Source organism: Panthera pardus, unplaced genomic scaffold, assembly GCF_024362965.1.
Source record: "Panthera pardus isolate Hobbes unplaced genomic scaffold, ASM2436296v1 HiC_scaffold_21, whole genome shotgun sequence".
Taxonomy (NCBI): Eukaryota; Metazoa; Chordata; class Mammalia; order Carnivora; family Felidae; genus Panthera; species Panthera pardus.
Window position 1 is genome coordinate 41,231,818 of NW_026526777.1, and position 12,846 is coordinate 41,244,663.

Below are 12,846 nucleotides of genomic sequence, written 5' to 3' on the forward strand. Positions count from 1 at the left end.
AAAGACCACAAAGAGCACCCTGGGGGAGGGGAACAGAAGAAAGGGAAGGGGACCCTCAGGTTAGCTGAGATGGCTTTCAGGGAAGGCAGGAAGCCTGTGTGGCAGAGTGGTCCTTGGATTCCAAGCAATCCCATGACTATCCTCTTTATCTGGCAAGCTCTGCTGAGGGAGGACCAGAATTCCTTTTTTTTCTTTGCCATCAGAGCCTTGAAAAGAGCAGAGGGTGGGGCTGAGGATGATGGAGAATGGATGGGTGGCAGGTCAGGGTCAACTGCAAGGGGGAGATGGTCATTCTTCAGGCACAGCCACCTGCTCAGCCCCTGCCTGCTCTCTCGTGCAGCTGAGGTCCCTTCATCAGTGAGTAGGGCCCAGCTCTCGTGGGGCTACATTTGTGGGCATCCTCCCTGCGTATTCACCCAGCAAATGCTTAGCAGTCCCTTACTCAGTACCAGAAACCGCGCTAGGTGCTAGGAGGAAGACAAACTGCTGCGCGCAGCGCGCGCGCACACACACACGCGTACGTGCATGCGCGTGCGTGCAGCGCACCGAAACCTAAATACCCTAGACTTCTATTGGCGCTGTCCAACAGAAATAGGATGCCAGCCACTTGTGTAAGTTTACATTTTCTGGTCGCCATGCCAATAAAAGAAAGCAGTGAAATTAATAATAGATTTTATTTAACCCACTGTCTCCAAAATAGTATCATTTCAACATGTAATAAAAATTTAAAAAATATTAATGAGATGTTTTACATTCTTTTCTTTGTATTAAGTCTTCACACTCCAATATGTAATTTACCTTTAAAGCACATCTCATTTCTGGCCAGCCACATTTCGGGGCTCAGCAGCCATACGTGACTAGCCGCCATTGCACTGGAAGGTGGAAACCTAGAGCATTCCCACACAGTGCGGCCCCCAGGGCCAGCAGCATCAGCATCGTCTGGCAACTCGTTAGAAATGCAGAATCTCAGGTCCCAGACCTGCTGAATCAGAATCTGTGTTTCAACAAAACGCCCAGTGATTTATGTGCGTAGTAAATCTGAGGACCGGCGTGTGCAAGAACAGGGAAATAGAATGAGCATTCATGGAGCATTTTGCCTTAGGAACTTTTTTCATATTGGATCTCATACAATCTCCCAACAACCCCTTCTCAGGAGAATGATCTGAGTATCATCATCCCCAATTAACACAGGAAAACAGAGGTTCAGAGAATTTTACTTCTCATAGCCATACAACTCGGATGTCGAGTAGATCCAGGATTTATGTTTTCCACAGAATGCTTCCTCAGGTGAGGTCTTGAAGAAATCCTTTGTCCCCCAAAGCTCTTAGTGCTTCTTCCTTGACCATCAAAAGTGGCCGTAGCTACAGTGTCCCGGTCCCTTCCCTGTGGACCTGTGTTTTTAAGCAGATAGGTGATCGAGGGCGAGCCCCTTTCCGGTAAGCCAGGGCTATGAGCAGGGGAGAAGGCCAGGCAGTGAGAGATATAAAAGGTGAAGCTGCACATCCTTTCAGACTAAAGGCAGCTGTCATCAGTGGGGACCCTCTATATGCCAGGCCCTGTACTAACAGCTACAGCCCTCCTGTGACAATATTACCAGGCAGGTCTTTTACTACTCTTACTCTCCCATTATACAAATCAGTAAACCGAGGCTCAGGGCGAACAGCACTCCAGCAGCCATCGACAATGAAGTCTGCCTAGTTCCAGGGTCAGGAGTCTGGCCTTGCCTCACCATTTCTTCCCACGAACCTCCCGGGTCTGTCTCCTGTCACCTCTGCCCACATCTAACACATCTACATTTTTTGGTTGTAAGTCAGTTCCTGAGAGGAAATCGCTGAGTTAAGCTCGTCCAGTAAAAGTCTTTTGCCAAGATGATGACGGGGTTATTTTATAGATTAGCCTTGACACCTGCAGCTATTTTCAAATGGAGCCAGGCTGGACTTCCCCTCCTTCCCCCCCTCCCCATTCACAGCCTCCTCTTTAGAAGCTGAGAAACAGATCCTGGGGGCCTAAAAGCCCTAATACAGTAGTGCAGACAGCTATCCCTTTCTATGCTTCAGTGTCCTCATCTGGAAGGCGGCCCTGATGTCATGGGCCCCACCTATCTTATGAGGCTTGGGTGAGAAAGATATGTGATGGCCCTTAACAATCTGTAAAGCACCATGATAATGTCAGTTGCTAGGATCATTCTTGGGTTCAGGATGCCTCTGAGCCCTGGGGACTGAAGAGAGAGAATAGGGAGAAAAGATGTCACTTGTGCAGCCTCTGGAGTCCAGGTTTTTAAAACAAACCTACATATTAAGTCAACTTCAAAAGCAAACAAAAAAACAAAGAGCATAATTGCAGGTTGCACAGGCAGAGTGGCTTCTGAAAAGATCTCAGTGTGCTGTGTAGAAGCCATCAGAAGGAGCAGAGCCACCTGATTAATACTGGGGGCCACCATTATTAACCATTTCTGTGTGTTGAGCACTGGGCTCTGGGGTTTATATGCATTCTCTCTAATCCAACAAGATCCTACAATGTAGGCAGGTTTTATCCCCATTTTACAAATGAGGAAAATGGCACGTTTAAATAACTCGTCTAGGAAATAACTAGACAGGAAGATTTTCATAAGGTAGCTTAAATTTCACCCAAGGGGCAGCTTTGGCACCTGGAACTCAGCTTGTGACCATACTGTGGGCACAGGTCTCCTCCACTCCCAAAGAGGGGGGCAAAGAATGGCCCCACCGCCACCCACCACGGGTCTCTCTCTTCCCCAGCTAACATTTTTAGGGAGGAAGAGCTCCCAAGTTCTAGTCTTTGCTTGAAAATACTCAAGTAAGTTTCTTGCCCACTGGTTTCTCCCATAAATATAAAACAAGGGGGAAAAAAAGGAAAATAGGCAAAATATTACAGAAGGGATACAATAATGATGCCAGCCCACCTTTCTAGGGAAACGCTTCAGGTGACCATCTGTGAGGAGTGTACCGTCGTTACCCCACGGAGCCTGTGGGAAGGAACGTGCCAAAAGTTGCCCCACTTAGGCTGTATCCAAGTTGGAATTTCAATGCAGACACTGGGAGCCAGAGCCCAAAGGTTTGCCCACCCATCTCCAACTCCCTTCCAGCATAAGGAAGGCACACGCACCTGGGGAATTTTGCTGACACTGTCTCACAGGAATGCCCGGAATTCTGGAGCAAAGTAAGCTATGGACTGTCTGCATTTGGCACTGCAGATCCTTGTCTTCCAGGGTCAAGCGAGGAGCTGGTATACAGCAGATGCTCAATGAATGCAGGAATTAAGGAACGATCTAAGATACTCTAGGTTTTTGATGGGAAATAAAGAGAATAAACCCTGAAATTAGAACGAGACCAAATTTCCTGATTCATTCCCCAGCTTCTCATGCACACAGGCCATGGGGTATGATGGCTGCACGGATGGATCCCAGACGACTTGGCCTTGCCAGGGAATGGGCTCTGTGTGGATTCACCACTGGCTATGCCCAGGGACTTCCCAACAAGAGTTATATGATGTTGCTGGTGGTGCTGGCAAACATAGAGCCAGACCACCTGTGACCATATCCTGATTCCACTGCCTCCTATCTGTGCCTACTATTGGGTACATCACTTGACCTCTTTATGCCCCAGTTTCCTCATCTATAAAATGGGGATAATAGTAGTACCCACCTCAAAGGGTTTGTGAGGATTAAATGAGTTAACACATATAGAGCACTTAGAGCAGTGCTGGTGGTTTAAGTGTTAGCTATTGTCACCTTCCTTCTTCCTCTAAGGATCCCAGTGCTCTTTTCTTACTCTGTTTCTCTGCCATGTACTGCCTCAGAATCTTATCTTGAGAGCTAGATGCCCAAGTACAGGACCATCTCTTTTCCATGTCCCTTCAAGGCCTGTGTCAAGGACACAGGGCAGGTTTAAATTGAGGAGCAACTGCCTTTTGATCAGCATCCTGGGGGTGGGGGGAGATCCCTGGAAGGTTCTGGGAAGAGAGGGAGACAAATGACAAAGTGGTGGGCTCACGAAAGGGGCCCTTGACAAATGACTGGAAGGACTGGGTGGACAGATGGGGAAGAGCAAAGGCCCCTGTCCTTTTATTGGAGAACTCCTTGTGGCTCCCTGAACAAGACAGTGGCTCCCCAGGGGCTGGGCTGAGGGTTGGTCTCCCTGGTTCTCTCTGTTGGGATGAGTAATATGGACCAGGGCAGAGGGTCTATATCAATCTAGCCCAGCAGAAAAATGAATGAAAATTGAATTCCCCAAGGAGAATCGGGGAGCTGTTATCCAGACAGAGATAAATCAAAGGATGCCACGGAGAAGGGGGAGAGCAGGTTTCCAATAGCAGGGGAATAATTAAGGAAACAGTTTCAAAATGCAAATGATGAAAGAGGGTTTGAGAGGCTGGAGGACAAGGAGGAGGTGACTGGCGATGGGGTGATGGGGAGCCGGGGTGGTGAGCAGAGAAAGGGGCTGAGGTCAGAAGTCCTGGCCTCAGAGGGTGAAGTCGCCTACTCCTACTCCGGGAAGCTCCTAAAATGGAAAGGTTAGAAGACACAGGAGTCTGTGTGCAGAGTGGAAAGAGCGCCAGAGCCGGAGTCAAAGGCTGGATTCCATCTCCAGTTGGCTCTGCAACTTATTAGCAGTGTGTGACCTTAGGCAAACCACTTAACCTCTCCGTTTCCTGATAATCATACCCGAACCCAGCATGATTATGAAGATCAAATGAGATAAAATATTTGAGGAAGTTTGTAAATTGTAAAGTGCTAGACAAATGCAAGCTATAATCATTTTCCTAAATTGGGTTTCTGAAGACCGTTCCCTCAGAACCGGATCCGCTGACGTGTTGGGGTTGGTTCCTGGACACTCTTATTGACTGACTGCCCTGACAGAACTTAGACCTGGGCAAAGCCACGTCACCGATGGCCCATCCTCTGGTGCCCACCCTTCAACTGAGTTGTAGCCTAAAGCCACAGGTCTGAGGTCTGCTGTAAGGACTATTGCTCCTGGGGGATCACCAGCTAGCCCTGGGGGGCCTTCACTGAGAACACCCCTGCTGAGTCAGCTCAGAGTTTAGGTCCACACAGATCCTCCAGGAAGTCTTCCTGTGGGATTCAGTGACTCCCCGCGTTCTCTGGGGGGGAGAGACGACCTTAGCCCCTGTTAGCCTCAGCTTTTTCATCCTCCAAATAGGTATAACAATACCATTTATTGAATTGGAATGAGGAATAGATGGAATTATGCAGGTAGAAGCACTTACCTGAGCGCCTGGCACAGTTTCAAACTGTCAATAAATGTTAGTTGTTATTATTACCACTGTGTGCTATTATATTGTTGTTATTGCTATCAGCAGCAGTAGGCACTAAACATTCTATTCAAGGAAAGCTTTTCATTGGGGTTTCATCATTTACAGACGGGAAAGCTGAGGCCCCAGGAAGGAAGTGAAATGCCTTGTCAGATGTATGGTGTTAATGGAAGATGTTGAAAATGGGACCCAGCACGTACTTCTAGAAAAATCTCGAAGGTGGAAAGGGCGTATATTGGCTGAGCTGCCTTGTTTGTATGAGCGGGGAGGCTCTGGGGTGCAGGGGAGCGGCTGCCCACAAGTTGAAGAACTGAGAACCAGCTGGACCTCCCAGGGCTCTTCTGCCGCTGGATAAAGGTGAGAATGGCATCTGCTGAATCAGCACTGGGCCAGGAGAGTCCCCACCACGGTCATGCTGTCCCTCACCCAGTGACAGGCTAGTGACATGCAATGAAAAGAGGGCAGGACCTGGGCAGGCTCACACCAGGGCAGCAGAGCTGCAGAAAGCATTGTATTTCATTTTATTTTATTTTATTTTATTTGCACGTTTAAAATGTAATTTTTAATTATAAAAGTACCGCATATGCTGTCTCTATAAATATAAATTTATATAAATATTTTAAATATAACACAATCAGTATAAATATAATATAAATGTAATTTATTTTATGATAATAATTATAATTATAGATATCATATGTAAAACACATATATATTTATATGTTATTAAATTATATATAAATATTATATTATATTAAATATATGATATATTAAGTATAATATAAATATTTAACATAAATATAATATAAATATTTTATCCTTTACTAATATTACTGAAAAAATATAAACACTTTACAGAAAATCTGGAAAAGAGAAAAAAGAAAAAACTTCCATAATACATCTCCCTAACACACTTTTCTCCCACTATAACATACTTTTCTCCCACCATATTATTGAACAACATTTTGACATATTTCCTTCCAGTGTTTTCTCAATGCTTTAGAAAATAATTTTCTTAGCTTTTTATGCTTTATAAAATAATTGAGGAAACTTAGAAAAACTAAAAAATACACATATCCACTGTACAGATAAGCACTTTTATATTTTAACATAGACTTTCTATCTATGCTGCTAAAAAAAAATCCCCTGAACTTCATATTGCTTCATATTTACTTTTTTTCTAATAAATCTCACTTTTCTACATTGTTAAACATTTTCTGTTGTATTTTCCAACAACAGTATAACATTCCATTTTATTTACTCTATTTAATAATCCCCTATTGTTGGATATATAGCTTATTCTCTTTTCAAAATATTATAAACATCCTTGTAATTAACTCTTTACAAACATTCTTGATTACTTTCTGCGGCTAAATTTCTATATGGATTGGGTCAAATCCATCACATTTTTAGGCTATAAAATATATTGCCAAAGTGCCCTCAGAAGACATTGTTCCTCAGTGCACCCCCACCAGAAAACTGTTTTCTAATTTCCCCACCCTCTAGCCAACGATGTGTATTATCACCACTTTTATCTCTAACATTTTGGAAGACTTCTAATAGTGCATCATTCTTTTTAAACATTTAGTATGTCACAAGCATTCCCATGTTGCTAGATTTCATAATTAGTTTCAATAATTGTATAACATATTACCAAGCAAATTTAATCTACTTCACTAAACCATTTTTTCTTTTGTTGGATAGCAGAGGTTTTTTTTTTTTTCCTCCAAACCATAATGTTGTAATAAGCATATTCACGTATGAAACCTTCCGCTTCACATTTTAGATTATTTCCATGGAGTAAACACTCACAAGTGGAATTCTATGAGCAACAGCGTGTGAAAAAAACTAGGGGGGTTGATGCTACTGCCGAATTGCTTTCCTAACGGATTTAAGAGTTTATTAGCACCCAGCAGTATTTGTGAGAATACCAGCTTCGAAGCACTTTCACCAGCACCCAAATTCTAGGATTCCTCCCACCCCAGCTGGTCGTTTAACACACAAAACTGAAGAATGTACTATGATATTTTGATTTGCATGTCTTTGATGGCTAACGAGGCTGGCATTTTCTCGTGTTTACTAGTTACATGTTGTTAAAAAAATTTTTTTTCATAAGCACTTAAAATGTCACCGGTTTTTTGCTTTTTTTCTTGCACATTGACTCCAGTGTGCAAGAGGAGTCACCTCGCAGGTCAACAGGGCAAGAGATGATGCCAACCCAGTACCAGGACACATGAAAGTCACTGTGACTTCACTGAAGACAAATTCTAAGCGCAGATGGCCATGCCCTCCTCCCCCACCTTCTTGTTCGTCCCTCACCAACCCTGGGGTCCCTTGTTTAGGGACAACGCCAGGAGAAAAAGCAGTGGACGCTCTGAAGGTTTGGAGAGGGCACCCGGTCCCCTTTCCCACCCTAGCCGGACTTGACTAGGCTGAGAGGGCACATCTGTCTACACCTCTGGAACGAAATTCAGGATGGGGGTGTCGCGAGGGTGGGATCCGTAGGGCCTCGGGGTCCCGTGGCAAGGGAGGTGGGCTTCCCACGCATGCAGCCAAGTGGCGTCGAGCATGTGGTGAAGCACCAGAGAACCTCAGCGGTCACCTGCCCCAGTGGTGGGCCTTCTGTTTTACTTCCACCAGGAACGTGCGTTGAGAATTTTAAGTGTGCATGTGTGCCTTGTAAAAACGACAAGCCACACATGCTCCCTCGCTGGTTAGCCCGGGTGTCCGTGTGCGCGTCGCCGCCCTGCACGCACGAGGTCGAGAATTGTTCAAATCGCCCGCGGTTGCAGCCGGCGAGACAGAGGGGTCTCTGGGGACCGAGAACAGGACCCAGCTGAGCCGGCGTGGCCAGAGCGGCGCCCGAAGCCAGGCAGCCAGAAAGGTGCGGGGACCCGACGGGGCCGAGAAGGACAGCGGACTCCCCGCGGCAGGCCGCGGTGAGCGGGGGCGCGCACCGGGGGTCCGCGCCCGGCCACCTCCGCGCACAGCCCCCGGCCGCCTTCCCCCGCCCGCCGCTGCCCGCTGCGTGACTCGAGCCTTCCTGGCCAAGTACGGGCTGTCCCTGGCCCAACCTCAGCCAGACGCGGGGGAGAGAGAGCAAGGGCTGGGAAGTGCCGGCGGGAAAGGAATTGGCCAGAGGAGAAGAGAAGGAGGAGGAGGATAGAGTCCCGGGCGGAGAGAAACCCCGGACCGATAGCGCGCGAGCGGAAGACTGCGTGCGGCCCGGGCCTTCGGAGGGTCTGCCCCGCCTTTCCCCATCCTTTAGTCCGAATGGAGGGGCAGTGGGGACACAAGCCTCAGGCCGGGTCCGGTTCCCCGCCAGACCCGCGGAAACCCACAAGCCCTGGGCGCAGCCGTCCAGGACCACCTGCTGCCGCGGCCGAACCCGCCGCAGTATTTATACCCAGGGAGCGAGTCCGCACGGCCAGGCGCGGACGTAGGGGGGGGGGGGGGAGGGGGGAAGGGCCCGCGAGGCCCCGCCCCGTTCTATGCGGCCCCGCCCCCTGCCCTGCCCTCTACACTCGGGGCGCCGGGACCCCCACTCCGGGCCGGGTCCGCGGCCCGCTGCCGGGTGTGGGGATTGGCTGAAGGGCGGGCCTCCCTGCGGAAAGCGACGTCACGGCCGTTCCTGCAGTGTGAATGAATCAAAATGCCTGGGTGACCGCGGCCTCCCGGGCGGCCGGCACGCGAAGGGTGGAGGGGGAGGGGGAGAGCAGCGGGCGGGGGAAGGAGGAGGGGAAAAAAGCCAGAGCTGCAGCAACAGCGTCTCCTCAACCCGGGATGTGCACCTACCCCGGAGAGCGAGATCAAAGGGATTTGAAACAGACTGAGGACTGGCGGGGGGAGGGGGCCAGCCAGCCTGTGGAATCCTCCCGGAGAGGCGGAGGGTCTGGCTTCCACCGTGACTTCGGCGGCCTGGTTGGGTTTTGTATTATTATTTTCAAATTTCTGAATCCAGCTTAAGCGAGAGAGATCTCCGTAGACTGCGACTCCCTGGCTCTCGCTCCAAGATGATGCAGAGCGCAGCTGTCCCCGCGGAGGGGGCTGTCAAGGGGCTCCCGGAGATGCTTGGTGTGCCGATGCAACGTAAGACACCCCCCTTTCTCGCGGATTTAATTTGATAACAAGACAGCCAGCAGGCTTGGCCGGTACGGGGCGGGTCGGACGCTGCGTGTAGCCTGGACTGGAGGGGCCGGGCGGGGCGAGGGGCCGCCGGCCCCGGTGCAGAGGCGGTCACAGGGCAGGGGCACTGGCCAGAGTGCGTTTAAAGGGCCTGGCTCTTGGGGCCGAAAGTGAAAGCCCCCCGATAGTGCTCGAGGCCAGCCGTGGGTACCGAATCTCGCATCTCCAGCCCATTGCTTTTCTAGGAGCGCTGGGAGAGTGCTGTTTGGGGACTCCATGGGAAGGAGCTGAAGGCCAGGCCTGAGGGCTGGGGTGGTCTCTGTAAATCATCCTCCTTCCCGGGGTGACGGTCAAAGCTCGAAGTACCGCCTGTACAACTTCACCCCAGCTGGCGGGAAGTTGGAGAGCGCGTCCCCCGCCCCCGGGGCTGGCGGCGCAGAAGCCCAGGCCACACGCTCTGTCCCCGCGCGCTGGGCGTGCGCGCCTGGTGCGTCCTCAGCCGCTGCTGCCGGCGGCGCCTGCAGCCTGCGCCGCCGGGGATTGCCTGCTCCCAGTGAAGTCGACTCGCCATGTTCCAGCTAGCCGAGGAATGCAGGGGAGGGAGAAGCACCGGGACGAAGTTGTGAACTCGTCTTTGCGCACAGCCTTTGAGCACACGAGGACACAATCTCAGGATGGCTTAGACTCGGAAGCGGAGAGACTAGGTGTTTGGGCGCTTTGCTCGCCCACCCACTTTCTTTCCCGCGCCCGAAACTAGCAAGACCGAGGGAGCTCGGGGCGTGTTTATCCCCAGGTCTCTCTGTGTGTGTTTGGGTTTGCGGGCTCACGCATTTTCCCGGAGGGAAGCTATCTATGTCCCTCACTCCCAAACGGAATCTTCGATGGAGAATATGTGCAGAGGTCGGAGCAGTTCCCGGGGCATCGCGCGCGCACGGCGGGCTCCTAGCGAGTCCTGCTCTGCAGGTTGGAGGGCTCTGCGTAACACCCCTGGGCACCGTGGAGAGGGAAAGGTTCCTTCACTCCGTTTGCCAAGGGGCTTTGCTTCCGCCCGCGATTTCTTTAGTGGAGCGGTAGCTACGTTCTCGAGGTTTATTTTAAGTAAATAAAATAATGGTGTCTACCTACGAACTAGGGCGCACGGCTGCGCCCTCCTGCGCCCTAGCTCTCCACCGCAGGGATTCTGCTTGGACCATGCCTCAAAGGGCAGGGTGGCGAGCGTACGTCCTAGGCTTCCCTGGGAAGTTTTTGAGAAGGAACTAGAAGGGGATAGCTTCGCCCAAACCGATTTAGGTTGTTTTTTGGCTATATCCTGCAGTTATCCATTGTCTTTTCCTGTCAACTGTTGGCAAACAGTTCCACGTCGGCACCGCGTCTTGGGAAGTTTACTGCTGACCTAGATGTATCTGTAGAAGACATTGGGGGTTCGCTGCTGCCCTTGCTGCCCCCACCCCACCACGGGCAAGGAGTGGGTTCTCAGCCCCTGCACAAACAGAAACACAGAAGCTGGCAAAGGAGCTCCAAGTCCTTAAGCCGACTGTAGCTCTGCGTGAGTGAGGGGAGTGTGTGAGTGGGCAGAAGGCATGTGTGTGACTCATGTCCTTGTTACCTGGTAAGTCTGTGCTTTAATAGTTGTGGTCCTTAGGTGGACTGTCAGGACCGCAAAGAAGGAAGGGTGGGGGGAGACTGCTCTGACAGCCTTTTTCCAGGATGCTCTGTGCACACTCTTAGATTGTCTCACTTACTCAGAGACAACTTTGATTTCCACCTCAAAAACTCAATTTCCTAAAATGCCTAGAGCTTGCTTTCAGAGCTACAGTTCACCAGGGCTCGAGTTGGGGTTCCAACCATAGAAAACTCTGTGAGGCAGAATGGGACTCTGGTCCCCTGCACCCAGCAGAGGCAATGCCCAACCAGGAGAGGTTGGTCTGCCCTTCCTTTTGTCTTGTCCTGGTTCTGTGGTCTGGGTTGCAGGGGGCAATGGTCAAAAATGAGGGGCCCAATCCAGGAAGATTTAGGAGTCCAGCTTTTTTTTCTTTTTTCCTTTGGGGATGTGCATGGAACATACCCGATTCCAGCAGATGCGGCTTCTGGCCATTAAGCTGTTGGTGCTGGGAACTGGGCATAGGTGGGGCGTGGTCCCCTCACACACATAGACACCGCCATTCTCTTTTATGGGGCAGGAGGCCCACTGGCCTAAGAACTCCGGGTGGGGTGGGGGTTGGGGGCATGTCCTTGGGCCTCAGGGGAGAAGGGTCATCCCAGGTCTGTGAGTGTTTAAACCGTGGGGGAGAGGAGAGAACAGAAAGGCTCTCCCGCAAGGGTTGTTCCAACCCCACAACTGGAAGGTTTGGGTTGTCCCCCCACCCCCAGCCGGACATACACAGACACATATTCATTTCTTCACTCTGAGCCACCATAGATGGAGCACTTCAGAGCACAGATGTGGGGATCCCCCAACCTGGGTCCTTCTGGTGCCCTGGCCTCATAGGGGTGTTTTAGGGATTTGAATCCAGTTTGCTTCACCTGTAGTTGGAATATTCTTTTGGGCTTGGCTGAGTTACACTCCCTTATGGAAAACATTACCAAGTAGTGTAAGAAATTCTCTCTTGGCCTCCTTGCTTGCTCTTTGCCCAACCCCCCCACCCTCCGTCCTGGGCAGACTTGTTAGTGTGGTTGACCCCCTCCTGCTTCCCTGAGCTGGGGTTACAGGGCTGGTAAGAGCATCGCCAATTCGACAGCGACGGGCAGCCCAATGGGGCCCACGCCAGGCTCAGACTTTTCGAGAGGTGCTTGAGGATCTTCATCTGATTGAGGGGCATCAGCGTGGGGCAAGAAAGCTCGGGAAGAATGGAGCGAGAGGAGTCAGGGAGTGATCCCAGAGTGACCTGGGGTAGAGAAGTGGAGCCCCACCACCTTAAATCTTCCCCGAGTTGCCGTGCATCCCGGCTTCTGCCTCTGGGGTCAGTGTTTTCTAAGGAACTCAACCCCCCCTCTCCTTACTCTGGGTGGCAGCTGGGCTGTTAGTAGGAGGCTGCACCCTCGAGGTCACGTCCAGCACGGCCCAGGTCACATCCAGCATTGTCCGGAGGGCCCTTTTGAAAAATTTGGGTGTTCCCCCCCTCCCCCAGCCAGGTGGATAGGTTCAGAAAGGGACCCTGTTCTAAGCTAGCGGATCCCAGCTACTTGACCCACAATTAGGGTCGCGGGTCTCTCAGGAATTCTGGGCACAAACTGCTAATGCCAAGGTCTTCCCCCTCCCTCCGGGCTGTAGAACACCAAGGTCTGAATTCTCACAGCTCCCGACCCAGGGCGTGGGTGGGGGGGTGGGCAGCATTGGATGCGGTGATCGCCTCCCGATCTTCCTCCGAACCTGTCTGCTCCCTGAAATCATCGGTTTCCACACGCATCCGGGCCCTGCTGGCCCCTCTTGCA

General features: G+C 50.9%; 1 protein-coding gene across 1 annotated transcript in view; it reads left to right on the plus strand.

Annotated features, from left to right (window-relative positions):
• Positions 1-9,061: 9,061 nt before the first annotated feature.
• The window catches only part of LHX4 (LIM homeobox 4), a 42,218-nt gene continuing 38,433 nt past the window's right edge, over positions 9,062-12,846 (plus strand). The window contains exon 1 of the mRNA XM_019428113.2: positions 9,062-9,378. Coding sequence (XP_019283658.1) covers positions 9,303-9,378 — 76 coding nt within the window. The 5' untranslated portion in view covers positions 9,062-9,302. The remainder of the gene's footprint in view (positions 9,379-12,846) is intronic.